Source organism: Drosophila elegans, unplaced genomic scaffold (assembly GCF_018152505.1).
Source record: "Drosophila elegans isolate 14027-0461.03 unplaced genomic scaffold, ASM1815250v1 contig_814, whole genome shotgun sequence".
In the NCBI taxonomy this organism is placed as follows: domain Eukaryota; kingdom Metazoa; phylum Arthropoda; class Insecta; order Diptera; family Drosophilidae; genus Drosophila; species Drosophila elegans.
Window position 1 is genome coordinate 6,550,334 of NW_024546167.1, and position 26,924 is coordinate 6,577,257.

Genomic DNA, 26,924 nt, shown 5'->3' on the forward strand with positions numbered 1-26,924 from the left:
TGTTGGTGCTATCAATATTTTATTTTTAAAAACCAATACAAAATATATATATATATATATTTAAAAACATAAAAACAAACACAAAGCACATTGCAGCATAAAATCTAGTCCAAGGTGGGAACTAATCGGCCGTCAATCGATAAGAAAGCGCACTGCCTTCTGTGTTTTTGTCGGCGAGGTGACATTTGCAGTGGCCTCCGCTCGAGCCAACGAAGTGTGCATTCCATTGAGTACGGTGTCCAGCCGGGATAGTGCCTCCTGAATGCTGACGGCCAGGACACCGCCGTCCTGCTGATTCTCCCGCTCGAGCAGGGCCCTCTCGCAGTGCCTTTGCAGTCGTTGGGCGGATCGCTGCATCACCTGCAGCTCCTGGTGAACGAGGGCGGTGAAACTACTCTGGCTGCCTGGCGTCTCCTCGGGATCGTAGGTCAGCAGGCGTTTGGTGTACTGCACCAGTTGGCTGGCCGGCGATGGTGTATTGCTGCTGCCGGACACATTCAGTAGCCTCTTCAGCGGTTTATTAAGCAGCACATCCTTCATGGCACTCAAGTTCAGGGCAATGCGACTGGAGTTGTGGGTGTCGCTCAGCGTCTCGTTGAGGTCCGCATCCAGGGGCTCCCAGTCAACCTCGACACTCTGGAAAATGGTCTTGGCATTCAGTTTCTCCTGCTGCTGTTCCCTGACCAAATCCAACCACACACCCAAGCGGGCAGTGGGCCACTCAGCCTTGAGGCCACGCTGCTTGTCCAGGATCAGGATTACAGTGCGCAGCAGGCCAAACTCATCGGGCGTCTGGGTTTGCCGGAACTCCAAGGGCAGGTCCAATTGGCGACAGCGTTGGGTGGCCTCCTTGACCATCAGCTGTGTTTTATGCAGACTCTCCTCCGAGGGATTCAGCATGATGCGTTGAATGTCCTCTAGGATGGTGGATTTCTGGGCTGGCGTCGACGCTGCTGCATCCGCCTGCCTCAAGGGAGTATGCTCCTGTTGCTGGGCCAAGGCTTGGCGCTCCGTCTCCAACATCTCGCTGTTGCACTTGTACTTGAACTGCTCCAGTTCGAGGCACTGCAGCCGCTCCTCAAAGTCCCGGGCATGCTGGGCCCGCTCCTGTTCGATCCGCGTCAGAGCCGCTCGCTTCTCCGCCTCCAACTCCAAACGCAACTGCTGCTCCTGCTTTTGCAGGATCTCCTGGTGGGCCAGCTGAAAGTCCACTGGGTGCTCCGCCTTGCCCCTTTGCGAGCAGAACGGATTGGAGATGCGGAAATAGTGGGAACCACCAATAACTAGTCGGTCACCATGGAACAGCTGACGTCGCTCCTGCAGAAGTTCTCCGTTCACATAGGTTTCAAAGTCCTCGCTGCCGGGAGTGACAAATAGCTTGCCACCGCGCTCGTGCTCGATGCTGCAGTGCTGCAGGGCCACAAGTGGGCCATCTAGTACAATGTCCGGCTGGGAGTTGGCACTCCCTCCTGGCAGACGACCCCTGCCAATGCGCACCAGTCCTTGCGGCAGAAGGTAGAACAAGGTGCCACTCAGTATGGGATCCGCGGTGAGATTCACCAAGCAGGCCTGCTTCTGTTCGGCGGTTAGTTCCAGGGCCAAGCCTCGACGTTTCAGGACACGCAGCTCCGACTTGCGCTGGTCCTCCGCCTCCTTGAGCTTCTCCATCCACGACTTCTGGGCCCGATTCAGTTCCCTTTCCCGTTCGGCCAGCTGCTGACGCAGTGCCTCCACCTCCGTTTCGTCCACCGACGTCTCGATGATGATCTTACGCGGCACTGGATTGTTATTGTTGCCGGATAAGCGCCGCTGGCGTTCGTACTCATTCCTCAGCGACTTCAGGCGATCCACTTCGGCGCGCAGATCCCGGATGATCTTGTCGTGTGGCGACTCGTTCACCTTCACCCGGTTGACGATGGAACGCGCCTTACAGGCGTACCGCAAAGTGGCCAATGTCTCATCCGCATGCAGGCTAGCCGGCGATATGGTGGCCAACATGACTGTCTTCGAGTTCCCACCGAGATTTTCCTGGAAAGAGGAGACAGCAACACATACATATGTATATTGAGACGCATTTTGGGATGCATTTTGTCTTCAGGTGACTAATTGTATTGTTTGGACGTTAATCTCTAAGGTAAATCAAGCTATTTATTTGCAGGGTCAATATGGCAAACGGAACCTCATATTTTTAAAGCATTACTCATAGCGGTCAGTATGTAATATTTAATTTAACATCTACTCAGAACAGATGAAAGAAAAATAAATGTAACAAATAAATTAATTTAAATCACTATGATAAGTCGGTTTCATTTTTAATAATCGGTCCCCCTTAATTAAATTTAAATATGAATAATTTTTAATATATGAGTTTGGATTAAATCTATTTATTTCAGAAGATTTTTCTTGAAAATCAAGAAAATTCTTTAAGAACCATTTGTTAAAGTCATTTGGATTATAAAACTTCGAGTGCAAATGGAACCTATTTAAGCGACAAATTTTTAAATAAATTGAATAAATATGGAATTGTTATTGAAAATGGTCCATTTAACTTCGATGTGATAAGGATGGTTTCATATGAAATACGGTCTGAATAAAATATAATAAATAAGAGTCTCAATAAATATATTTTTTCGAAGCGTCTTATCAAACAATTCAAAGAACTTGTCCCGCTATATGACATTCCATTATTGAATACCATAAAATCATATTGATAAGACAAAATTGGTTTCTACTTCTTGAACATTTTCGTAAAAGCGATATACCCCCGTATGTGAGGGGTAAGTAATAAACCCATGGCGACTTTGAGGCACTCAAAAGCACTCACAACAGATGCGTGAAAATCTCAAGGAATGGAAAATAGACAATCTAAAACCTTCGAGTATGTGTTTTCAATTGTGGGCTTGAAGCGATAAGCACGGGCAAATTGATAAGGCTCCACCCATCTGTTTGCGTAAAACTACCGCGACAAAGGCACCTACTGATGATCATTATCACCCAACTTATCAGAAACTGCAGTGCGAGGAGGAAGACGACAATAGACAAGTTGTTGTGCCAGCCAAATAAATTTACTTGTTCTCACCCCTCAGAACCAAATTAAATTATTTTATTGTAAATTTTAAGAATTTCTAAAAAATTTTAAACCAGATGTTTTCAAAGCAGAAAAAAATTTAATTAAATTCTCAGGGAAGAGGTAGGATTTGAACTCGGAAATATGATAATTTCCGTAGGCCAATGTTAAACATATGAAAAATTTAGATAAATAAACAATATTGTGCCGATCCATGTCTTTTTGTTGCTGTGTACAATGTACATTGCTCATATGTATTCAAATATAGGTTTGTATTAACTATTTAGTACACATTCTTGGCAGTGTGCGTAAGTGACACTTGTTTGATTAAGCAGGTCAGCACCGTGGGCTAAACAAGAGAGCGAATCGGAAAGAGGATGGATGATTACACAAACTGCGCAGCAGCAGCGGCGTAGGCGTGCACAGTGGTCGAAACTAAAGCGATTTCGCTCAAAAAAGTATTTCCATAACTCTAAGTGTCCTCAAGGGGCCTGTCGTGGCCGCCTGATTGTCTGAAACTGGGTCCATTAACTGCAAATTAAATCAATCAATGCCGGGAATCGACGTTAGTCATCCGCGTACCAAAACGTACCATATAACCACATTTTGAACTAAATATAGGTTTTGAACGTCCTCCCACCTTTAGAAATCTGTCACGATCTCTGTTAATGACCGAAATTCGCGTGTATCAAACTAAAACCGCAGAAATCCGCTAAAAAGGCGGTATGTATTATAACGAAAATACAACAAAAACTTTGATCAGAACCGGCTAAAATGACGTAGACCCTTTATTAACACTAGGTTTACGCAAATTTACGAAATCGTAGGAAAACGCCGAACCTTTAGCGAACTGAAAATAATGCAGTCTGTGGTTTTACCTGTTTTGTGCTATTTTTATTCATTATGGGGTAACCGAATTCCTTTTGATAAATTAGGCTAAATCGGCACATGGTCGGCCTGCAAGTCTAGACGGTTATTAGCGAACCTTATTAAGATATATCTCAATCCCCAGATGATCAGCCGGCAAACATTCGGTCAAATCTCTCTCATGACTACCGTTTTTCGTCATCTTTTCGGTATTAGCAATTGGTTGCTAATATTGGTTGCTAATAAGAAAAACTTCCAAGAGTATTTTTCATGCCCCCAGTTAATTAACATTTATTAAAAATGAACAAACTAACACAGGGTGAATCATTAGGAAAATGGTTGATTTTAAAAAAATATAAATTAAAGGAGATGCGTCCCACTGTGCCTCATGTGAGAGCTGTAACCACTGTGGAAACACTCGAAGGGGCCGGTTCGGGTGGAAGTGCAAGTTTCAACAAAAGCACGAGACGCGAAAACACAACAAAACACAATGCCATATATACATGTTTATAAACAGGCACACACATATATTTATACAATCGCGGGTACAACGGTATCACCAGAAAAATCCCAAAATATAAAGTTTTTTTTCCTAACAATAGGAATTGTATTGTATTTTCTTTTCTCTTTAAATAAAAAAAAAATTGTAACGAAAAAATCAAAATTAATGACCTCTTAACCTTTTTCGAAGTAACTGAAGTGAAACCTTCTTGTAAACTGCGGCAACGGATATCTATTTTCAAAACAACTAACATCGAAACCTACGAAGACATGCTAACCTAAAAAAAAAGTTCTACAAACATAAGATAATGAGGTTTTGACTAAAATGTAGCAGTTCTTATTGAACAATGTCATATGTTTTATTTGTTTGACCTCGTCTGTCCTCACATATTCACACAAAAACACAGCAGTAAATATAGTGGAAACACGAAGTCAGCAGAAAAACAAGAGCCGAAGGCACGACGGCTACAAAAATGCAGTAATTCTAGCGTTCGGCTTTCAGTTTCATGAGAGACATCCACCAGAGTACATCGAATTTCGGTGAAATTTCAAAGAAATATACAAACCACTGCATAAGATAGCAGATACCGATACCTTGATTTGGTATTCCACACAAAAGTGCATTAACAAAATACGCGTTATTCAAAAGCAGAAGCAAAGTGATTCAAACTGAGTTCATTGGACGCCCAAGAAATCAGAGAGACGACAAAGTGAAACGACCTCGCACAACGCGCGCTTTAAAAAAGAGAGAAAAACACACCCACATCGCAATCAATAGCGTTGCAACGCTCCTTACAAGGCGAAAAATAAGAAAAACAAAAAAAAAAAAACAATTTCCAACATGGATGTTTGGGGATTCTGCGTTAGCGATACTACGATGGCATATGGCGGTTCGATGCGCAACGGATATTACCGGGATTACGAGCAGTTTCCCTACGGAACCCTCGAATCCACCACATCCCCTCATGCGGTCAAAGATTGCTACAGTCGAGTGCAAGGTAATTTTTTTTTGGTCAGACCATCTCCATAAGGCGGTAATCCAAACCATAGTTAAAAGCGTTAAACTTTGAATCGTATACGCGCAAATGCACTGGGGAAAAAAACAAGAGATAAAGAAAAAAGCACGTTCCTCAGTTGTATTTGTGAATTGCGTGTGTTGTTTGTTGTTTTTGCAAGAATTTATAAATAGCCAGCCTGATTTCTTGGTCGCATGTGTATGTGTGCGGGGAACACGCCTTAATTTTTTGCGCACAAACACAGGGTGTCTAAAGTTTCTCGGCGCAACTTGGCTTATCAAAGCCCCCCTCCTTTTATACATATTTACGGCTTAAATCCACGTGCTGTAAGATATTGGCGCTTAATTGCATATAGCAGCTATAAACACGTAGACAAGGTTCAGTCAAAAATTTCCGGCATTTTAAAGTTAAAGCGCAATTATGATATGCAGGTAAACAAATGGGTATATCGTATCTCGTGGAAAATCATAAATGAAACAAAAATATACTTCGTATGGCTATTTTAAAGGTGATTAAACTCAAACTTATGGAGGTCAGTCGAGTCCATTCGATCTGTTTACGATGATTAAATAGACAGGCATGACTGTACCTCCAGAAATGGCTCACAAAAAGTTGAGCAGGTGGTTGGACAATGGATTCTTTTTGGTGGAAGACAAATAAAGCAGGGCTTCATTGTGTTTGTGTGTTAAAATTAAAGCGCAATAACAAAACTGAGGTGTGCGGAAGGTAAACTTTTGTTGTTGCTTTTATCCGAGTAGTATATGACTAATTATGCCCTCTGCATTATCAGGTGCACCGAAAAAAAAAATAATATTTTAGATATCTTTTGATCGATGAAAATTTGTCTTTGAAGAGTGTATAGATCATGCAACACAAAAAAATCAAAATCAAAGCTTTATATAACAAACTGAATCGTTAAGTATTATCTTTACTTTTTAGTGCAAAATCAAAAGATCATAATTTTGTACTGTGTGGAGTATAATTACAGATTATGCAAGGTCGCTTATCACAGGCTATAAATAGACTCTTTTGACTTGGATCGGCTGGGCTTTAATCAACAATATCCGTTTAGCATTTAACATGGTCAATTGAGCAATCAGGGAAATAGCATAATCAACGTAGCCAGGTCACCTAAGCACTCCGAGCGTTCGTGCACCTGTGTTTAAATAAATAATAATGGAACAATATCAAATTTTAGCTTTCTCAAAAAATTAATTAAACCCTTTAAAATCTTCAAAAAAAATTCGGTATTGCTTAAATTTATTACCAACAGTTTAATTTAAAAAATTTTTTCGTACAGTTGGGCTTTGCGCAGATTTTAAAATTTATAATAATCTAAAATTTTGAACACAGCTGTTTGGGTCACAGGGTCACGACAGACCTTTTAAAAGCGGAGATGGGAAGCCGAATCTCATCGATGGCGACGTGACGCCGTGTGCGTAAGCAGCGACGTCACGTAGTCAAAAATCAGCTGTTTGGCCCAGAAGGGCGTTCCAGTGGGCACGTAGGCCAAAACAGAGAGCGGGATATAGACGAGGGCAAACTGATAGTGCGACCTTAACTAACTATGGTCCTATCCTATTCATTTGCTTACAGAGAAATGCAAGCAGATAAAAACCGAGAAGCAAATGCGGAAGGATTGTCCTTTCTGCAAGGAGCACAAGAAGCGGCCGCTCATCAACTACATGCGCAAGAGGGAGCAGCGGAAGCACCATGACAGCATTTGCGAGGACGAGGAGGAGATGCACGACCATGAGCTGGAGCACGCCCACAATCACAGCCACGAGGTGGTGTCCTCCGTCCTTGCCGCCCCCCAGAGCTGCAAGGTGTGAGAGGGAGCGGGACGACGCTACTGCAGGCGATTCCCACAGACATTCGCGAAATGCCATATATATAAATATACAACAAGAAGAAAGGAAAGAAAAAAAAACCTGAAAAGAGGAAAAAACCTGAAGTTACAACAAAAACAAAGAAAAATCAGAGGAGAAAAGAGAAAAAAGCTGTTAAAGACGAAGATTGCCACAATAATCCAAGGCGACTGTACCCCTTTTTTTGAATGGTTGCCCCAGCATTTCCGCATCGCGAATACACTACCATTTACAAGAGCAAGAACAACTTGATACCAATTTACAACTCCCTTTATCAATTATCTACTACAACTTCGTTTTTACGCCAACTTCGCAGTTATGTACAACTATATAAACAATAATTTGTTTACCGACAAACAAACAGCGCACGATGAAAGAAATCAAATAACGAAAACCTGCCCCGCTTGACCAACGCATTTTTTTGACCTTAGGCAATCGAGAACAACATGAATAATAGGTAAAACCAAAAAAAAAAAACACTATATATACAAAACACAACAAGGGAAGCAAAATTAGCAGAAAAACTGAATTTTCTATTTTGCGTACGAGAGACTGAGTAAACAGCAGTAGAAAATTGTTAAAGCTATAATTGTGTTTTTTCGTTCTTTTTTTTCGACCTAATTGGATCAGTTACAGGTATACCATACAAAAACAAAACATAATATAAACTATAACAACAGAAAATGCATCATTGGCGAAAATTAAGGTTTATAATTATTATTTTTTTTCGATATATGTGTAGCTACGTATATACTTTGGACCCCGATTTTTATTGTATCCTTGTCTATATTAGACATTCCCCATATATTTATTGTAATACCAACTGATTATTGCACAGTCCGAGCAAGTGTCAAAATTAATCGTAATATTGATATAAATGTAAAAGTTGAACATGTTTTAAAATTTTATGCCAAGTTAAATTTTGTTAACGCAACTTATAATTACAGAAAAACTGAAAATATTATTAGGTTATTTGGTGTTCACGCTTAACTGTGCAAAAAGAAAGACGGAAATAATATAAAAACGATTTAACATTTGCATTAGTTGTTTAAGAAATTGATCAAAAAATGTATTGATTTGTGAAGAAATTTGCTTGCAGGTATCGAGAAAATTTTCAATTTATACAATGTTATATATCATATATATTATATATTAATGTTTAATTTAAATTATATATAAATCAATAAAACTACAAATTATAAAAAATATAATTTTAAAGCTGTTGTTTTTATTTAATATTATTATAGCAGGAATTATTAATAACTAAAAAAAGGAGAAAGTGGAAGATTTTTTCGGAAAAACTGCCTTAAACTAGTCAACGATTTTAAATTACCATTGGACTTTACATTGAGGTGGGTCAGTTTAGACCACCGACTGAAACTGGTTTAGTTTTCCAAAAAATTCCCAAATCTCTACGGAAATCTTTTCGTCTCGCACCAATTTACTAATTGAATTAATATGTCTTTCGTAGACTAATCGAAAAATATTCCCCAGGTTAAATAAAAGATAAATATCAAATTGGGTAAATACTTGATGCCTAAGGTCGGTGCTTAATAGATTACCCTGGGAACTGATTCTGACCCAGAAAAAGAAAACCTCGAGTCTTAATAAAACGACCTGGAACTTGACCATGCGATAGTATCCAAATAGTTTCCTAGATCTCTCGCTTAAACAATCAAAGTTTGTCCAAACATAACCTTACTTCAATTATTTCCCACTCAACTAAACTGAATTGAATTAGGGCAATGAACATTTGACTCGAGTTGATGAGATCAGCTAGCCGGGATCTTTAATCATGAATGTCAAGAACAGCAGGGTATCAAAATTTAAAACGATCTTTCTCCCGGTTCCCCGAGGGGATGATCAAATTGTGAATCGCCCCACATGCCATATATCCACGTATATATATGAATGAGTATGCATTGGTCTGTGCTGCAATGGGGTGTGCGGGGAAAGTGGGATTTGAGAAAAACAACTCATGGAGGGAAGCCATAAAGTCAGTTGTTTATACAATGAATTCGATTCATTTTATATTCAATGTTAACCAGTTGGTTCAGGTAGTAGAACAGAATAGAATAGAATAGAATAGAATAGAATAGAATAGAATAGGAGGGTGAAAGAGCGAATTATAGAATTACTAGCTGACTTAAATTACAATTGTTGTTTGGTTAGAAACTGGAATCGAAAGCACACGTTCCATTGCATAATGCAAACGTGCCTAAAGTATAATAATTTTACTAAACTTTCGCTTTTCCATATATTTTTCTTCTTCGTAACTTCATTATATATTACTTGATTATTTAAATAGCAAAAGACCTGCCTCTAGTGAAAAATCATGAGTGTTGTTCAATTAGCAACAAAATTTGGTTTAAAGCTTTTCTGACATTATTCATATTGTTATGGCTTTATATTTATTTAAATGCCACATTGTATCGATCCGGTTAATTAGCGTTAATTTGTGAACTAAAAACGTGGCTTAATTGGAAATTCACATTGCCGACAGACCTCACCTGTTGCTAATAATAAAAGTAATACAATGACGTAGTCATGCAGTGGCACGCTTTGCGTATTTTATATTTTCAAATCGGTGTGAACCGTACTCCATTTGCATGCAAGTCGATGTTTCTGGATTATGCATATTTGGAACCCACATCAGCCCATTATCTAGACAATGCTTGTGGCTAACCGTAGAGGGTTCGGGAAATGTTGATTAAAAATTCACTGCGGTTTCTACGGGCTTTGCACACGAATAAGTTTGCTGGGAACTTATTTAGAAAGCTTGCTTGGAGCTCGACATTTCCAGTTTCAAAGTTCTTGCAGCCATGTGAAGGTCATACAGAGTTTAAAAATAATACTTACAAAAAATAAAAAAAAACGTACCAAAAAGGATATTTCGTAAGGAGTCGGTAAAAATGCTGAACCGCCTATTAAAAAAATTGAGAACTTCCACAGGAGGGAAATCGCAAGGTGAATTAAGATAAATACTGTTGACAATACTAAAACATTGTGAGGTTTTAAACTAAATTCCTTATGTTTGTGTTTGTTGCGCTCACATAAAGGTATATTTATCCCAGTTGGTTAACCATCTAAATAGCAAAAACAATTTGGTCAAAATATTTTAATAAAAGAAAACCACTTAAATTAAAATGCCACCTAACGTTTACAAATTAAAAGCAACACCTAAAAATCAAATGTTGAATTATTTAAAAATTAAATAATGGGCTAGCTTAAATTTGTATAGGATTTTATGATGGAGCGGTGTCTGATTGCCGCTATAAACAGAAACGATTGAAAGAATTTAAGACTATAATTAATCTAATTATTTAAAACAGAGGTTGAATCCAATTATATATGGGATGGAAACGAGTTTATAACTAGTTTATATATTTAAATCAATGAAAAAAAAGTACTTGATGCTAAATTCTAGCTATAAAGTTATATTTAACTTATAGATTGTAACAAATAACTTTTCTTTATATCTTTACTAGGCATTATATATTATCTAACTTTGTTTATAATCAGTGTTTTGTGTGCAAAAGCTAAATGATTTTAAGTAACGTATACGGAACTTATAAAATGTCTAAATATGTTGTTTCCACATATCTTCTATATTTGTTAATTGTTCATATTGTGTTCTAATTGTTGTTGCAGCTCATAAGGACGGTAAAAAGTTGAGCAAGGGCAATTGTAAATGCGAGCCTACAGCCTGTAAATGTGGAAAAAGGCGACAACGACAGCAACAATTGAAATTGTTGGTGTCGCAACTTAGGAGACGCGATAACGTATCAAGTGTTATATTGTTTTAGCACCAGAGTACACCAGGAAAAAATAAAATACAATAAAAAAGAACATTATCTTCAAAGTATTTTTAAATCGTTGGGTTGGCAAAGAGATGTACATGGAACTTGTGTTTATTATGCAAAGATAGGAAAAGTACTTAAAAGATAGTCAGTCATAGAAACAATGGAAAGCAAAAAGTACAATCTAATATGGACTCGAACAAGGTCGCTTGGTCTTCCAGGTGGCCCAACAATGTTTGTCGTTTTACTTATAAAGATCCCAAGGGGTTCCTTTTAACTTGCTTACGATACAATTGGGAACATGGCGTCGTTCAAAATATTTGTCCTCACCTTTTATGGCAAAGACCATATATTTAAACTGAAACAAGTTAGGATTCTCAAGGGCATACTACCGTAACTTAAATTCAAGTGGCTAGACAATAAACAACACATAGTGGAACGGGTTTTAGGGAGAAAAGGCACTTGCCTTTGGACTTTGTAGTACCTTCAATCAAGAGCCTTTCACTCTGGCGCCCTGTAATTACTCATCGAACATGGAGAGTGATTATAAAATACGCCGTAAAAAGTAAAGTGCGCCTTTTTTTAGACGTAGATTACTATTATATAAAACTCTTGTTGATGGATTAACTAAACCTTGTAATATATCAATAGTCAAGGTACATATTACTAAAGTGGGCAACAGCTTGTGATTTTTCTTTGAGAGCAGTTGTTAACTTGAAGTATAAACATATGTAAGTATGTGACATGCTATGGAAAACTTAAAGCCAATTGGTTAAAATCGTGAAACAAATATTTATTATTTTGAAAAAAAAGCTAAAGGGTTTATGTAATAAAATTTAAAAAAACAACTGTTTGAGTCATGATATTTGCAAACAAGGCTCTAACAGACTTACAATTCAATTGTATAAAAGCTTTGACTAAATCTATAAAACTTAAAAGGTAAAACTTGGTATCTTGCTGTGATTAAAGGCCTTCAATTTTTTAATTGTAAAAACAAATCTTTTACGAGGTGTTTATCTAAATGTCATAAAATCACAACAACGAAAAATAAAATCTGAAAGCAAATAAAGAATCTGCTTTCTTTTTTTATTACCTTCTTAAAAAATAATATTCTAGAATTCATTACACGTGCCTTTGTATCGGTTCATATATTTTATAAGCAAATAAAAAAAAAGCACGACAGAAGTTGAAATAGATATGAGCTTAAATATGTATGATAAGAAGGCTTTAATCACTCAATTGATTGGGGCGCGGGGAGGTGTCTTTGATTCAAATTTAAGGCCAAGATAAAAAGCTTCATTTTCGAACGTGATAAGACAACAATAAATATTAAACTGGGTCTGTGTTTTTATCTAGAAATTAAAAAAATAAACAAATGGTAGATGAACTTAAGTTTTGACATAAGGAAACATCTCATATTTTATCCTAAAAGCCTCAGTTAAACCCAATCTAATCTTTAGTTGATATCTTTCTCCTTTCCATGTTTTTCATACAATTTTGTAGCTACATTTTAATTGAAGTTATTAGCATAACATATAATTAAATGAGCAAACACCAAATCTGTCATAGTACCTACATATTTGCCAAATTTCAGACTTTATAAAAGCGAATTCGCTGGTCTGAAAAGACAGGGCGACGACACATCAACACGAGATCAAATCTATTTAGACAATGGGCATGGAGACAAAGAGTGAGTTCAAGCATCACGAGATCTACGGAAAGCCAAATATCATGTTATTTGCTCAACAATTCGATGGAAGCGGTGGCTATGATTATATAAACATTTGTCAGTTTACAATTTTTGTGGGTACTTTCCACCGAGGTCAACATGTTGTGTGCATACCCAGTGCAGTTATAGGTACTGATTGCTTTCCGGGTAATTACTGATTGTGCGGAGACCTCATTCCGTGGCCCACCAGTTAATCAAAGCGAAAGTGTTGATAACCGATCCGTTGGAGATGGCAAAAGTACGGAAAATTTCTCTATTTATTTATTAAATTATTTTAAATTTGTCAGGGAAGGAAACAACTTTGTTTTATGTTTTTTCTGGACTTTATAGGCCATAAAACTAATATATGCCTGAATTGTACATTGTAGGTAACCACTTTCATACAGTGCATAGGTGGTAACCTTTGTTGAAAATTTAAATAACTTTCAACTTAATATTAACTTCCCAGCGATTAAAAAGTGGAATATATTTTTCAAACGATATAGAGTACCCCATTGGTTATAATTAATGCTCTATGGGGATTTCGACATTCAATAGAATAAGGTATTATCAACGGAGACCAACCTACTAACCCAGTTGATAAGTACAAGAAAAGGTAATAACACTCACCCTCAGAAGCCAGGTGAGCACGCTTTCCCGATAAGGGACAAAGGTGTTGGGTGTTCCGGATCCCTGAGGTCCGTTCCCGCTGGCCTTGCGGGAATCGGCCAGAGCAGCGATGACTTTCCCGAGCGTCAGCAGGCTCTTGTTTATGCTGACGCCCTCGCGGATCCTCTCGCCATTCGATCCCGAGACACTGATGCGTTCGCTGCCCGCCAGATCCACCAGACTGATCTTGCTGCGCCGTGTCTGACGGAGCGAGGAGACCGTGCCGGAGTCCGTGTCCGAAGACAGGCCATCATCGCTGCTCAGGTCGGTTAGGTTCAGCACGATATTGAAGATGGAGTGCGAGCGAGAGCTCTTGTCGTTCATCGCCGTGGAGGCAGTGGCTCGCTGCGAGTTGCCCACGGCCAGCCAGTTGCGTAGCGCCGAATAAGAGTCCACGGAATGGGCACTCAGATCCACGACATAGGGTCCGAAGATGGGGTGCTCGCGCACCTTTAAAGCCGGTCGCTGCTGCTGCTGTTGCTGGACGGGAGTGGATTCCCCGGATGCTGATGCAGCCGCATGCTGGACACTCAGCAAGTCGTGGATCTTTTCGTTGTAGATCTCGAAGTAGCTGACCTCCACCTCGACCTGCAGCTGCTCCTGCCTTTTCACCGCCTCAATCCTCCGGAACAGCTCGTGACAGAAGCGGGGAATAATGCCCGCCTCAGCGTGCGGCGGTCCACCATCGAGAGCGGCATCGTCCAGCGCCTCAATGCCCATCATGCTGTAGGATTTACCCGAACCCGTCTGCCCGTAGGCAAACAAACAGGCATTGTAGCCCTCGAAAGCGGTGTCGATCAAGGGACGAGCTGTGCCCTCGAAGACCTTGACCTGGCAGGCGTAGTTATTTCGCTCCGGATCGCAGGAGTAGTAGACCTGGTCGTAGCTGAAGAAGTGCGTCACGCCGGCCGAGGAATCGGCACTGCTGCCTGCCTGCACGGTCAACTCGTTGCTATTGCCATGCACCTGGACCACATTGGTGACCTGACCACGTGTGCACTCCAGGGCGTTCAGTGGGCGCACCCGCACCGCCACAATCATGTTGCTGTCCTCGGAAACACTGAGGCAGGACTCCATCAGGGAGTCGCGATCCTTGGCCCGGCTGCAGCTGGATTTTCCGGTGCCGGGAGTCTTCGGTCTCCCGGGTGTATGGGTATTGTTCCTGTAGAGCGACGAGGGTGTGTAGCAGGCATTTAGGGCCGTGGGCTTGGGTTTCGGCTGCGGAGTGCTTCCACTGAAGGCCGTATTTAGCTGATCCGGACGATCCCGATCCCGATCCTCAGTCCGCGTCATCAGAACTTTTTTCCGCAGACCACTGCCCACTAACGCCGGCGTTGATTTTTGCGGACCACGTGTTTGGAACTGCTGGATGCGTTGGCGCACTGGAGTGCTCTTGTTGCTCATCTTTCCTAGGATTTCTAATGCTTTTTCTTCAGTTTAAATCAATAGTTGCAAGAAGTTTCGAATTATTGCGCGGCGTCGTTGTTTGTTGATTTTCGTAGTGAGGGACGTCGGCCGATAACAAAGCAGGGTTGATATTATTGAACGGTCCGAGGTCTGGCAACGCCGAAACGTACTAAGGATGGGAAAAATTTGATTTTAAACTATATACTTTTTAACGGTCACTTTAAAGTGTAACCACTTCGTAATTTTTAGACAGTTATAAAAATGGTATTTAAATAATGTTAGTTAAGCTACAGATAACCAATTTAAATATATAATTCTTTGAATGAAATTCTGTTTTGCTCACAAAAAATGAATTGAAAAACCAAGTCAGACTCAAATATTTTGTCTTCATGTTCTGTTCTTAAATGTTTAAAGAATAAATATCTGGTTTAATGAGTGTTGGCAAATAGTTTCATATTTGTATTTGCCTTAACTCTCTTATTGTTTCATAACTCCCATTTCCTGTTGTTAATTTTTTTTATTTAAATTAAGTGTCGAGATATTAATTTTTTTGCAGCACCTTACAAATTTGCCTTAACTCTCTTATTGTTTCATAACTCCCATTTCCTGTTGTTAATTTTTTTTATTTAAATTAAGTGTCGAGATATTAATTTTTTTGCAGCACCTTACAAATTTTTTGTATTCACGAAACGTCTGACCGAGAACATAAAAGTCACTGTAACCAGTCACGAGAATTTTAAATAGCTCATCTCTAACCGATAACCGATAGCACTTTGTTGTTGTTAGCAGCTGTGTCAAGCAACGTCGACAAAGTAAATAAAATTAATAAAAAATACAAATAAATAAATAGCAGTAAGTCCGATTCGTATTCAGTTAATAATTATGGTTAATTATTTCAGTTGCATTTCGTTACAGCTTATGAATAGCAAAACATATTAATACAAATTTGAATTCGAGACTACCAAAATCTAATCAGCTGCAATTACGCAGATCAGATTTAAGTAGTTCCGAAGTAACTAGTTCCGAACGTGTTGTGATTTCGCAGCGGCCGCATTTGTGGCTTATAATTTCCTTGTTCCCCCAAAACCACATAAATAAGCGCGATTCGAAAGCAGGTTTTGCATTCATTGCAAAACAGTGCTAAGGCGTGCAGCTGAATAATAATAATAGATACTAATCCAGATATAGTATAAATCGGACTTAGAATGTCTCAACAACCTGTTGCTTTCCTCACTCGTCGCGAGACTTTCAGCGCCTGTCATCGTCTACATAGGTAATTAAATTAAATCAACTCGAATCAATCAATTCTATTGATTGATAATTCGATCACAAGCTTGCAAACCAATTAAGTTCGATTAATGTTGACTTTCCGACTCTTGTATTTCACAGTCCCCAGTTAAGCGATGCGGAGAATCTGGAAGTCTTCGGCAAGTGCAACAATTTCCATGGCCATGGACACAACTACACAGGTGAAACCAAAGTACCCCATAAATACGAATTACACCACCCCATTTAAATGCCTGATTACCTGCAAAATGGCAGACATATCGTTTAACCCAGGCTCAATCATGTATAGCCCCCAACAATTGGTAATTCGAGATTGAAGAATGCTTAACCATAATAGCAAACCTTGGCCGACAAGCTCGCCTCTCAAAACCATATTCAAGTTCAACGCTCAAAGGTGTAATCATATCTGTAGACTGGCGACCGAGAATTGATAATGAATGGCTTCGAACGAGCATAGAAAGGCCCCTCTATACTTGACAGATTAGGGACTAGGAATTTTTGTAGTTTTCAACCAGCTTAACCTTAAGAAATTCAATTCAAAATTTGTTCAGTTGTTCCCTTGTTCTTATTTCTGGAATAAGGCAAAATACCAAGCAATGAAACTTGAGATTTCAATACATATTAGATATCATCATGTGATTGCAACTATTTATTATGAGTATTTTTATTCAGTTGATTGAAGGTTTAGAATTTCAGATCTGGGAAAGGTTTCTTCCAGTCCAGATTAAAGTTCACATTAAAATGGATATGAAACGCAAATTAAACTATATGGTAGATTAATATAATATTGAAACAAACATATTTTAAGTGATAGAGATACATAAAATTGTATTTCTTTTAGTCGAGATAACCGTGCGTGGACCCATCGATCGTCGAACTGGAATGGTGCTGAACATCACCGAGCTAAAGGAAGCGATTGAGACAGTGATTATGAAGCGTTTGGATCACAAAAATCTTGACAAGGATGTGGAATACTTTGCCGATACAGTAAATTACTTGAAAACACACTATGCTCTCATACTATGAATGTCTTTCTTTGTTCCTTTAGCCCAGTACCACGGAAAATTTGGCCGTATATATTTGGGACAACATCCGGCTGCAGCTGAAGAAACCCGAACTGCTGTACGAGGTAAAAATCCATGAGACACCAAAGAATATCATCAGCTATCGCGGTCCGTATCCGCTGAATGGAATCTATAATCCCATAAACAAACGCATAGCTCACGATTCCTGCACCAATATTTCATCGGATTCGGATTAAGCAGCTAGACAGAATATATTCAAAATGCATTCGAACTTGGTGACATTGCCTAACGAATTTAATTGGACCAATGCTCAGCGAACACTTACCCAACCTTTTTAACAAAAACACCCATAGAAAAAGACACTTACCATGTAAGAGATTAAACAGCTATACGAATTACGAAGTATGTAGAAATAATCTATGTTTATGCAACATATTAATGAATAAAAACAAAAGCAAATGAAAATTTATTCATATTTTGACATGACTTTTAATAATATTTACTATAGAAAAAAACAATATAACAAATAAAAATGTGTCCCAAATTCTGATCAATTTAAATGTTTTAGAATTCATAAAGAAGTTAAGGTCAAAACATCTGAATAATTGTCTATTTCGGACTTGATCCAGTTCATATAATGCGTAACATTTGTGTAAATACCAATGTTCGAGCACGAGATCTCACGAGTTCCAAAGCTGGCAATACCAAACAGGAAAACCCTATAAGTTTCCTCGTAGCTTTGCCCTGCGATCAATGCAGATCCCGATTCTCCAGGACAAACACCTTCGCGTGAGCTGAGGGTACATATCTGGGATTCATCATCTGAATCCATCCAAAAATAATCTTTGCAAATTTGCCAAACAACTTTGTCTACAGAGGTTGCCTGCAGCCTATTAGATTTTTTTCCATCTTCAGTTTTACGCCAGCTAGCGACCACAAATGATGTCTCTTGTTGATGGGCGAATAAGCAGATCGGCTTAATGTAGTCTTTGGAAAAGCGTTCTATTTTTAAAGGTTATTCTTGGCAATGCAATGTATTTAAATTACCTGAAAACTGGACCTCTTGAGACAATCGAAGCAGAGCTATGTCATTTTTATATGACTCTCCAACGTTGAATTGTGGATGAATTATCTTTCTCTCGATATCAATTACTTGGGTATTCTGGCTGTTATCCGTGTTTTGTTGGCCCAAACGCACCTTGTTGCAGACATAAGTCGGTTCTCGAAACACAAACGAAAAGCAGTGCGCAGCCGACAAAACAAAGCCTGCAAAGTCATAATGGCATATTAAGGATTATTTTATAGACATGTCGAATTAGACAACTTACGAGAGGTGATAAGCGAACCGCTACAGATCCTATCTTGCTCACAGACCAACTGAACCATCCATGGATTCGAATATACGCCTAAAAGGTTTCCTGAGAGTCCTCGACCCGTTCTCGGCGATTGCCTTCTTGTTCCACAATTCTCGAATAGCAAGGAGGCCGATCCTACGCCAGCCCCAAGCAATAGGTAGGCTAACACCGCAATTCCCGATGTGATGGTCTTCATGTTACTGCAAAGACTCAATGAATAGTCTCCATACATTTACTTTTATATGGGTGGCTGTCACGCCGGAAATAAGTAGCGATAGGAAAATGAAATAAGATTTTAGTTAAGAGTTCAAAAAGTTCAGTTTTTGCTTGATAGCATCTTTTGTGCTTTTTGGAGAGACCTGAAATCCTAATCAGCAAAATACGAATTCAGCTAAGCTTGATTTGCTCTAAAAACTACCAATTTAAATGAAAATGAAAAAATTGGTCCACTGAAGAACATTTTTTGTGTTGCCCGTCTAGATTTATTGCAAATGATTTGTAATAACTAGTTTAAAGTATATTTAATCCTGATCAGGAACACATAATTGGCCATTGCTAACTTTTGTCTAAAATTCTAACTAATTCTAATAAAAAGTAAAATTCATAGTGAATGAAAGAAATTGTACTTTTTAGAATACATCTTTTTTTCGACTTCTTTTATTATACAAAAAAACTGTACAAGTTTCATTTATCACAGTGAAAACTGAAGTTTGTTTTATGAAATAAAATTTAACTAAGCAAAAACAAGGGTGGCACAATAACATTTCGATTAGTTAGAGATGGTTTTTAAAACTAAGTATCAGAAATAAATTAGTTTTTCTTTTTCTTTTTGTCGGCTTGAACCAAGCCCTGTGACTCCTGGTATTGGCGCACGATCTGATCCTGGACATCGGGAAGGCAGGGCGAGTACCTGGAGTACTCCATGGTGAATTCACCCTTGCCCTGGGTGCTCGACCTAAAGGTACAACAATATTATTAGCTATGCATGGCAGATTCCATTGAAGATTGAACTTGCCTCAGCTCTCCGGCATAGCCGAACATGTCGTTCAGGGGAACCTCTGCGTACACAGTGAACCAACCCTCGGTTCCCTCGGTGCCGGTGATAATACCATGCCGTTTGCTCAGGTGGCCCATTACAGCACCCTGGAATTCCTCGGGCGCGGTTACCTCAACCAGCATAATGGGCTCCAGGATCTGCCAATTGCCGTTCTGGAAGACCTCTTTGATGGCACCATGGGCAGCCAACATAAAGGCCAGCTCGCTGGAGTCCACGATGTGATGACCACCATCTTGAAGGCGGAATCGAATGCCGGATAACTTGTGTCCGGAGAGCATTCCCTTCTCAGCCATTTCTCTGTAACCTAAGCAGACAGTGGGTTTTAGTTTTTTTTTTTATGGAAACAAAAAGCCATTTTAACTTACCCTTTTCGACTCCAGGAACAAACTGCTTTGGCACATTTGTGCCCACTGTTTCGTCTACGAATTCCAGCAGGGTATTTTGATTGGGCGGCAGTGGTTCCATGACTCCTATAATCCTGGCATACTGACCCGATCCTCCTGATTGTTTCTTGTGCAGGTAATCGAATTCACAGGGTCCAACCAAGGTTTCCCTAAATGCTACTTTTGGCTTTCCCAGCGTCACTGGGCAGCCGTATTCCCTCTCCATTCGCTGGGCGTAGATCTCCAAGTGCAATTCACCCATTCCCGAAACGAGAGTTTCCTTGACATCGTTGTCGAAAAAGAAGTGGAATGTGGGATCTTCTTTGGTGAATCTGGCGATGGCCTTTGAGAAGTTATCCCTGTCCTTGGTGTTATTTGGCTTTATGGCCATTGAGACAACGGGTTCGGGTACGAATATGGACTCCATGGCCAGATTGTCCTTGGGATTGGTGGTGAAAGTGTCTCCAGAGGCGCAATCAACTCCGAACAATGCGAATATATCACCGGCATAGACCTCGTTGACATCCTCCATTTGATTTGAGTGAAGTCGTACCAAGCGAGCAATTCTCACCTTCTTATTGGTGCGGGCGTTGAAGATGTTGTCACCTTTCCGAAGAACTCCTTGGTAGCACCTGAGGTAGGTTAGTTGGCCGAAGCGTCCAGCTTCCAATTTGAAAGCCAAGCCCACAAAGGAATCCTTGCCATCGCGAGCTGGGTTCAAGACAATTTTCTCCGGCTCTTGTCCTTCTTTCTCTATGAAGCCCAGGTTCTCCACTTCCCCGGGATTCGGCAGGTAATCAAGTACTGCATCTAGCAGGGGCTGAACACCCTTGTTTTTCAGTGCTGTTCCCACCAAAACCGGTGTGAAGGTTCTATTGATGCAAGTTCTTCGCAAGGCAGCCTTAATATCGTTCTCAGTAAAGGGTTTTTCTTCCAGGAAAAGTTCGCCAAAGGATTCGTCTGCATTGGATAAGTGTTCGATGAGCTCTTGCCTTCTCTCCTGACTCTCCACTCGCATATCCTGTGGAATCTCGTCCAGCCTCAGGTTAATTCCATGTTCACCCTCGAAATATATGGCCCTTTCTCGCACCAAATCCACAATGCCTTTGCAATTGCTCTCCACGCCAATGGGCAGCTGAATGAAAGCAGCATTATGGTTCATTTTGGACCTCATTTGGGACAGAACCCGATAGGGATTCGAGCCCAGACGATCCAGTTTGTTGATGAAGGCCAGACAGGGCACATTATACCGCTTCATCTGCCGGTTGACTGTCAGCGTTTGACTCTGAACTCCGCCCACGGCGCACAAAACCAGAACGGCACCGTCCAAAACTCGAAGGGCGCGCTCCACTTCCACGGTGAAGTCCACGTGACCCGGGGTGTCGATGATATTGATATTGGTGTCCTTCCACAGGGTGTAAGTAGCTGCCGATTGAATGGTGATGCCACGCTGTCTCTCCAGTTCCATGCTGTCCATGGTGGCCCCCACATTGTCCTTGCCCCGCACTTCGTGCATTTCCGCAATCCTTCCGGTGTAGAAGAGAATTCGCTCCGTCAGAGTCGTCTTCCCACTGTCTATATGCGCCGAGATTCCAATGTTCCGGATCTTCTCGATGGGTTTGAGCTCCGAGAACTTGGCATGCGAACTGTAGCCGGCCTGGAAACATATGGTTTATCAATAAAGTACTAAATTTCTTACAACAATTACATAACAAGAAGATACATTTTCAGTTATTTCTGCACTTATAACTCACTCTGCCTAAGGTTTCCAATGCCCGCAGGCGCATAGCGTTGTTCCCGGTCAGCAAACGACTAATTAGCGACATCCTGGCCAGGTTTTAATTAATAAATACCGTTTTAAATAAAAAACACGCGCTCTCTCGTGTAAGCCCAACCAAACCAGTGTGACCGTAGCGCGACCGCTTTAATATACCATCTGTACAGAAAAAATACTAAACAAAATAGGTTGGTAACTATATAGCGCAGGGAAAAAAATCTTAAATATAATTTTGTAGCTACTAATATAGCTGGCAAGCTAGTTAAAGAAAAAGGCTTGGCTAAAAATAAAAGTTATATATATTATCTGGAAACGAAAATAAGCTAAAATAATTGAATAATATAACGCAGATAATCCCAAAGTATAGTTCAAATTTACTTGCTTATCTAATATAAAATAATATATATATTTAGTTAAAAAGTAAAAGTAATAAGTAATAAATTTCAGTCTATTGTGTTTAATCATTAAAATAATAATAAAATGTTCATTAAATATAATAACTTAATGGAATATTTTGTTATTCATTTTATAATAAACATAAGCCCCAAACTTAAAATTTACTCAATATCTATTTGTATAAGCTTTGCTAATATTTTTAAAAAATTGTTTCTAAGTTTAGAACTTTTTAATACTATCCTCTCTTAATTGCACCATATATAATTAAACCGTTCCCATTCAAAAAAAATTTTAATTTGTTTTATACATTTATTTCAACAAATTCCCTTAGTGTGGATTGCATAAGATTGGTTTTCGAGTTGTTGCTTGATATGTTGCCAAACAATTAATTTGTGCCAAATCGCACTATAGGATATATATACGCAAAATGGGACGGTAGGTGGTATTTATACAGATTATAGACACACATAATTGTTATACAGGTACACAGATATACGCTAAAACAGAGTTAAATCATTGACTCAAACGGATGTTTCTGTTGGTGTAAGATATCCACGCCACAATTGCTTCGACGTATTAAATTTTGGGTTCTGCAATAATGAAATTCGAAATTAATAACCGTGGTCTAGGGGAATTAGGACAAGAAATTATCTAGATTGGCTCATCTATTTTACGAACACATTTTATACAAAAGGGTTTATAGTATAGAAGATGCACATAGAGACATCAAACACGATGCTAATGGAGCTTAGATGGTTTTGGAAACAGAGTTTGAAGATGATCTAAATTTATACAAATTGTTTAATTTTTAACGTTATTTTAGAACTGACAAAAAAATTGATTTTTTTTTAAATTGATATATTTTTGTATCGCTTTTTTTTCAGTTCTTTTAAAATTACGGGAATTCCACAAACTCTTATTCGCAATATTTATGAATTGTATGGAAGACAGGCAGAACTCGATTAAGTGCGATGTACGAATGTTCAGATATATAGATTTTGGGAGCAGAAGGTGCCACACTCACAACTATGCACAAAATACACTGAAAACGAACGATGCATTTGCATACCAAAAGTAACGAAATGAAAGATACATTTTTGTTTTCGCAGTTTGCTTGTGGCTTATTAATGGTTCGCCACTTTTATTCAATATTTATAGTTTTCTATGTTACTTTCTTTTCTGTATATATTTTTTTGGGTGTGTCGAATAGGATGTGTGTTTCTTTGTGTAGAACTTAAAATATAATACAATTGTTTACAGCTTTGTCTTGGCTAGGCTAAATGATACACTCCTTAAACAACCCACCCCCAAGATATAACCATCAGATCACAGTTCGATAAATAAGCCCCATTCTAACACACAATTCGCTTTAGCTAACCAAGTCAAAGTGGAGAGTTGGAAAATTGGAGAAACATCGGCTCACCGATGGTTTTTTGTTCTTCTGTTCTTCGCCTCCTCGTTGGAATTGACTCTATAAAATTCGTTTCAAAAGTGTATATTTGGAATGTCTTTTTTGTTTTCTCTACGTCATATCATTGTTTTATCATATAAGTAATACTTGTATAACTTGTACCTGAGCCCCAAATCAAAGTTTTACCCCACTACTGGCACAGCTAAAAATCTTTACCAAAAAAACGTCCCCTGGGAGAACTACTACGGTGTATAGTAAATAGAGATTATGATACGTTTGTGAATGATTAACTAGAAATACATGGATGTGTTTGTGGGATTTTTGTGCTTTGATCGCTTTAAATCGATATCGTTTTCTGGATCATTAGACGGGTGTTATGTTGGCCGGATTGATCTGGCTGTTGGCCAAAGACGATCCTTCGAGTTTGGCAGCCTTGCAATTGCCGATCTGCTGTTGTTGCTGCTGCTGATGCTGCTGCTGCTGCTGGATTCCCGTGGGTTGCCCCGGACTGTTTGTCGGGGCTTCACAGTACTCATCCACCTCGTGCATCGGCGAGAGGCGTGGCGAGAGGGCGGCATTCGGGGAGGCACTGCAGAGAGGGGGAGGCATATGGGGAATGCGAAGACGAGCATGAATGATTTAATAGTCGATACACTCAAAATAATATTTTTTCGAGTTCGCCAACGTTTTGCTAAAGTTCGTTATATTTTCATTATATTCTTTCTCACTTGTATTAAAGGCGATTCCCCATGATAATAGAAAAATACGAGTGAATATTTTTTTTTAAAAAAGTCATTACCTGTTTCAGGTTGGAAAATAAATAAACTAAATAATCCCTATATAAATAATTTATAATTATTAATAATCCCCAGACAAATTCTGAATTATTGACTCAAATTTAGTTGGAATGTACACACAAATTCAACCAAAGCTCAAATTTCTTTATCGGTGGTGACACAGAGAATTCTTCAGTTGAGATATGTTTGTACATCATACGACTGTATATATGTATAGCTTTCTGTCAATGTCCTACACTGAGCTATATCACAAATCGTTAAGCATGGTTTCTCTTAATTAATTTATACGAGTTCTGCGTGAATCGGCCAATTCAAGGTAGGCGGTAGTAGGCGGACTAATAATACATTTTTATTTATCTTCAATTAACTTCAAATTTAAGGGCGAACTCTAGATCTATTGTTGAGCGTATGAAAGAAAAGATAAGTCGTTTATATACAATAGAGCGAGCTATAGTTCTAGCAGCTCATGAGGGGATTGTGTGTGATCTGATCTGATCCCTGGTTCTATACTGGACCCCGTGGGACATTCCATTGGGAGCACTTACTGGTTGCCATTGATCTGACGAACTTTGAGGGTGACCGGAATGATCAGTTGCTCCGAGATCCCGTTGCCATCCTTGTTGATCTGCTGCCAGACCGCGGTGCGATTAACAGCCTCCGGGGGAATGTTCACTGTAGGTCCATTGTTGCCGGCCTTGTTTCCCGATAGGGGAATATGAATGGTGGTGGGACCCGACTTATCGGCATTATAGTTCGATCCTGCACCAGACACCGGATGATGCTGATGGTGATTGTCCTTCAATATAAAATTGGCATAGTTTGCATAGTTTTTGGGAGCAAAAAACTCTCTCGGGAAGGAAGCAAAGAATGAGTAGAAAAAGGTATAGCATATCTGATCTAATCTTGCATAAGTGAAAGGCGAAGCAGAAAGAGCTCGCTAATAAAAGGGTGAGTGTCTAAATCTGTGAACTGGTGTCAAAGCCAATTAGGTGAAGTGTGTTTAATTTTTCGATTTATGCCGAATTGTTGTTTTATTTTTGTTTATTTTTAGTTTATTTTTGTGTTGCAATTTCGAATTTTGCCCATGACATTTGAACATCAATTTTCGCTACAATTACGTGTGCGTGTATGTCTCTGGTTAGTTACTGGAACTCTCGACCCGATGACTATAAAATAACATAACAGGTTCCATTTAATACATTTAGGTACTTGTTGTACAGTGTAAACGCTCGATTAATTAGGACTTAAGCTAGAATTTCATTTACATTTATAAATATCATGTTTGTATATATAGGGTAAGAGTAGTTTTAGAGTAGGTTCGGATAGATAAAACGTTTTTACACTACGAAAAAGCACATAATTTAATTTTTTTGCAGGTTTGGCATTTACAGGTGTTTTTATAAGCATAGAATCAAGAGGAGGTTTTCACATGTTTATCAAAAAATTATCGTATATATAAAAACAAAATGCAAAATTGCTGCATGCCATGATGGGGTAGGGGTAAAACATTTACAAAATACTGTTAAAGACATGATAAAAACGTATATAACAGAGAATAATGCATTTACATGGATATATATAACTATAGTAGTCGAATAAGATGTATCAAAACCGACAAAATGCAAATTAATCAAAACATTTCTAAATAATTGAGTTTATCGGTACAATCTATCGCAAATTGTTGGCCTTGTGCGGTGACTTGACAGCACTGCAAACGCAAATGAAATGGGCAGCACTGGTCCGTGGCTTATTTTTTGATTTCTGTTTTTGTTATTGCGTGGGCGTGGAAGTGTGCTTGTCTTAGGTTGTGCGTGTGCGTGTGTGGCGGTGTCAATGTCCTCTACTTTTTAAGCAGACTGCTCTGTGCCTCGAATTCCTTCTCATTTGCATTTGAGGTGGAGCAACTGATGAGGCCAGTACCAACGGCCTCGCCAGCGATTCGACTATCGGAGCCCGGCGGCTTGGTCACCACCCTGCCCCGTCTACTTTTTCCCCATTGGAAAACTCGCGCCAATAAGCCCACCTCAGCGTCCAGTTTATGCAGATCATCTGCCGCCGCCCTCTTCGTCATCTCCGGCATAATATCATCCAGGATCTTCAGCTCTCGACGGGTGAACACCAGATCCAGGGCCTTCCGTATACCGATCATTACCACCAGCATCAGGGGGAACAGAATGGAGGTTTGCGAGAAGGACTTGATCAGCCAGAGAATAATGAGACAGGCCAGCTGAATAATGGTGAACAGGTGGACGCGCTTAATGGGAACCTGTAATACAAATACAAAATTATAACAGGTATTAAAAATATCGAATAAAAAAAAAATAATGCGAAAAAATGTTTCTTTTTATATTAGTTCTTTAAATATATTAAAAAGTGTATTTAAATTCATTTCAAATACAACTAAACTTGCATTTCTTATATATGACTAATTAGCTAAGTCTTGCTGATGTCATAATTTTTTGTCAGTATGTGCTGATTTATACACTGACCGACAACTAGTTAGCATACTGTTTGTGAGATTCGATAAAAATAA

General features: G+C 39.3%; 6 protein-coding genes across 21 annotated transcripts in view; 2 read left to right on the plus strand and 4 right to left on the minus strand.

Moving 5' to 3' along the window:
- Window positions 1-3: 3 nt before the first annotated feature.
- LOC108138147 (kinesin-like protein KIF14) lies at window positions 4-15,025 on the minus strand. Its single transcript, XM_017260219.2, has 2 exons — window positions 13,458-15,025; window positions 4-2,028 (listed from the first exon to the last, which is right to left on the minus strand). Exons 1-2 carry the CDS (start codon window positions 14,898-14,900, stop codon window positions 133-135), a joined length of 3,339 nt encoding a protein of 1,112 aa, XP_017115708.1. The 5' UTR covers window positions 14,901-15,025; the 3' UTR covers window positions 4-132.
- Window positions 5,165-11,173, plus strand: LOC108138151. 3 transcript variants are annotated; one of them, XM_017260225.2, is made up of 2 exons: window positions 5,165-5,433; window positions 7,048-7,905. In XM_017260225.2, the coding sequence occupies exons 1-2, from the start codon at window positions 5,277-5,279 to the stop codon at window positions 7,281-7,283; spliced, it is 393 nt and encodes a 130-aa protein (XP_017115714.1). In that variant the 5' UTR covers window positions 5,165-5,276; the 3' UTR covers window positions 7,284-7,905. The 3 variants fall into 3 exon arrangements, with proteins under 3 accessions (XP_017115714.1, XP_017115716.1, XP_017115715.1); XM_017260227.2 differs by lacking the exon at window positions 7,048-7,905 and adding an exon at window positions 10,971-11,173 and having other exon boundaries at window positions 5,169-5,433; XM_017260226.2 differs by lacking the exons at window positions 5,165-5,433; window positions 7,048-7,905 and adding exons at window positions 10,108-10,286; window positions 10,971-11,173.
- Window positions 15,026-15,663: 638 nt separating the features above from the next.
- On the plus strand, window positions 15,664-17,684 carry LOC108138350 (6-pyruvoyl tetrahydrobiopterin synthase). The gene is made up of 5 exons (XM_017260520.1): window positions 15,664-15,755; window positions 15,819-16,176; window positions 16,293-16,372; window positions 17,032-17,177; window positions 17,239-17,684. Exons 2-5 carry the CDS (start codon window positions 16,109-16,111, stop codon window positions 17,449-17,451), a joined length of 507 nt encoding a protein of 168 aa, XP_017116009.1. The 5' UTR covers window positions 15,664-15,755; window positions 15,819-16,108; the 3' UTR covers window positions 17,452-17,684.
- A 24-nt stretch (window positions 17,685-17,708) lies between these two features.
- Window positions 17,709-18,766, minus strand: LOC108138349 (CLIP domain-containing serine protease 14D-like). The gene is made up of 3 exons (XM_017260518.1): window positions 18,544-18,766; window positions 18,263-18,481; window positions 17,709-18,202 (listed from the first exon to the last, which is right to left on the minus strand). The coding sequence occupies exons 1-3, from the start codon at window positions 18,764-18,766 to the stop codon at window positions 17,787-17,789; spliced, it is 858 nt and encodes a 285-aa protein (XP_017116007.1). The 3' UTR covers window positions 17,709-17,786.
- A 408-nt stretch (window positions 18,767-19,174) lies between these two features.
- LOC108138315 (elongation factor G, mitochondrial) lies at window positions 19,175-21,928 on the minus strand. Its single transcript, XM_017260473.2, has 4 exons — window positions 21,765-21,928; window positions 19,993-21,667; window positions 19,586-19,931; window positions 19,175-19,525 (listed from the first exon to the last, which is right to left on the minus strand). The coding sequence occupies exons 1-4, from the start codon at window positions 21,834-21,836 to the stop codon at window positions 19,381-19,383; spliced, it is 2,238 nt and encodes a 745-aa protein (XP_017115962.1). The 5' UTR covers window positions 21,837-21,928; the 3' UTR covers window positions 19,175-19,380.
- A 1,349-nt stretch (window positions 21,929-23,277) lies between these two features.
- Window positions 23,278-26,924, minus strand: part of LOC108138139 (sodium bicarbonate cotransporter 3) — a 28,225-nt gene continuing 24,578 nt past the window's right edge. For 13 of the 14 annotated variants that reach the window (XM_017260188.2, XM_017260203.2, XM_041710618.1 and 10 more), the window contains one exon: window positions 25,578-26,657. In XM_017260188.2, the coding sequence (XP_017115677.2) occupies window positions 26,232-26,657 (426 nt within the window). In that variant the 3' untranslated portion in view covers window positions 25,578-26,231. Of the gene's footprint in view, window positions 24,184-24,936; window positions 25,188-25,577; window positions 26,658-26,924 lie in introns of those variants that run through there. The other variant, XM_017260192.2, reaches the window with a different exon arrangement.

What these genes read in the sequence shown, in the direction of transcription:
- LOC108138315 (XM_017260473.2), bottom strand. Translation starts at nt 21,836, where the DNA reads ATGTCGCTAATTAGTCGTTTGCTGACCGGGAACAACGCTATGCGCCTG. An exon ending in TGTTCCTGGAGTCGAAAAGG is followed by an intron (nt 19,932 to 19,992) that starts GTAAGTTAAAAT and finishes CTGTCTGCTTAG; the next exon opens with GTTACAGAGAAATGGCTGAG. An exon ending in GGCTATGCCGGAGAGCTGAG is followed by an intron (nt 19,526 to 19,585) that starts GCAAGTTCAATC and finishes TTGTACCTTTAG; the next exon opens with GTCGAGCACCCAGGGCAAGG.
- LOC108138349 (XM_017260518.1), bottom strand. Translation starts at nt 18,766, where the DNA reads ATGAAGACCATCACATCGGGAATTGCGGTGTTAGCCTACCTATTGCTT. An exon ending in CGGTTCGCTTATCACCTCTC is followed by an intron (nt 18,482 to 18,543) that starts GTAAGTTGTCTA and finishes ATGACTTTGCAG; the next exon opens with GCTTTGTTTTGTCGGCTGCG. An exon ending in TCAAGAGGTCCAGTTTTCAG is followed by an intron (nt 18,203 to 18,262) that starts GTAATTTAAATA and finishes GCTTTTCCAAAG; the next exon opens with ACTACATTAAGCCGATCTGC.
- LOC108138151 (XM_017260225.2), top strand. Translation starts at nt 5,277, where the DNA reads ATGGATGTTTGGGGATTCTGCGTTAGCGATACTACGATGGCATATGGC. An exon ending in TTGCTACAGTCGAGTGCAAG is followed by an intron (nt 5,434 to 7,047) that starts GTAATTTTTTTT and finishes ATTTGCTTACAG; the next exon opens with AGAAATGCAAGCAGATAAAA.
- LOC108138350 (XM_017260520.1), top strand. Translation starts at nt 16,109, where the DNA reads ATGTCTCAACAACCTGTTGCTTTCCTCACTCGTCGCGAGACTTTCAGC. An exon ending in GCCTGTCATCGTCTACATAG is followed by an intron (nt 16,177 to 16,292) that starts GTAATTAAATTA and finishes TGTATTTCACAG; the next exon opens with TCCCCAGTTAAGCGATGCGG. An exon ending in TGGAATACTTTGCCGATACA is followed by an intron (nt 17,178 to 17,238) that starts GTAAATTACTTG and finishes TTGTTCCTTTAG; the next exon opens with CCCAGTACCACGGAAAATTT.
- LOC108138147 (XM_017260219.2), bottom strand. Translation starts at nt 14,900, where the DNA reads ATGAGCAACAAGAGCACTCCAGTGCGCCAACGCATCCAGCAGTTCCAA. An exon ending in TGCTCACCTGGCTTCTGAGG is followed by an intron (nt 2,029 to 13,457) that starts GTGAGTGTTATT and finishes TCCTCTTTCCAG; the next exon opens with GAAAATCTCGGTGGGAACTC.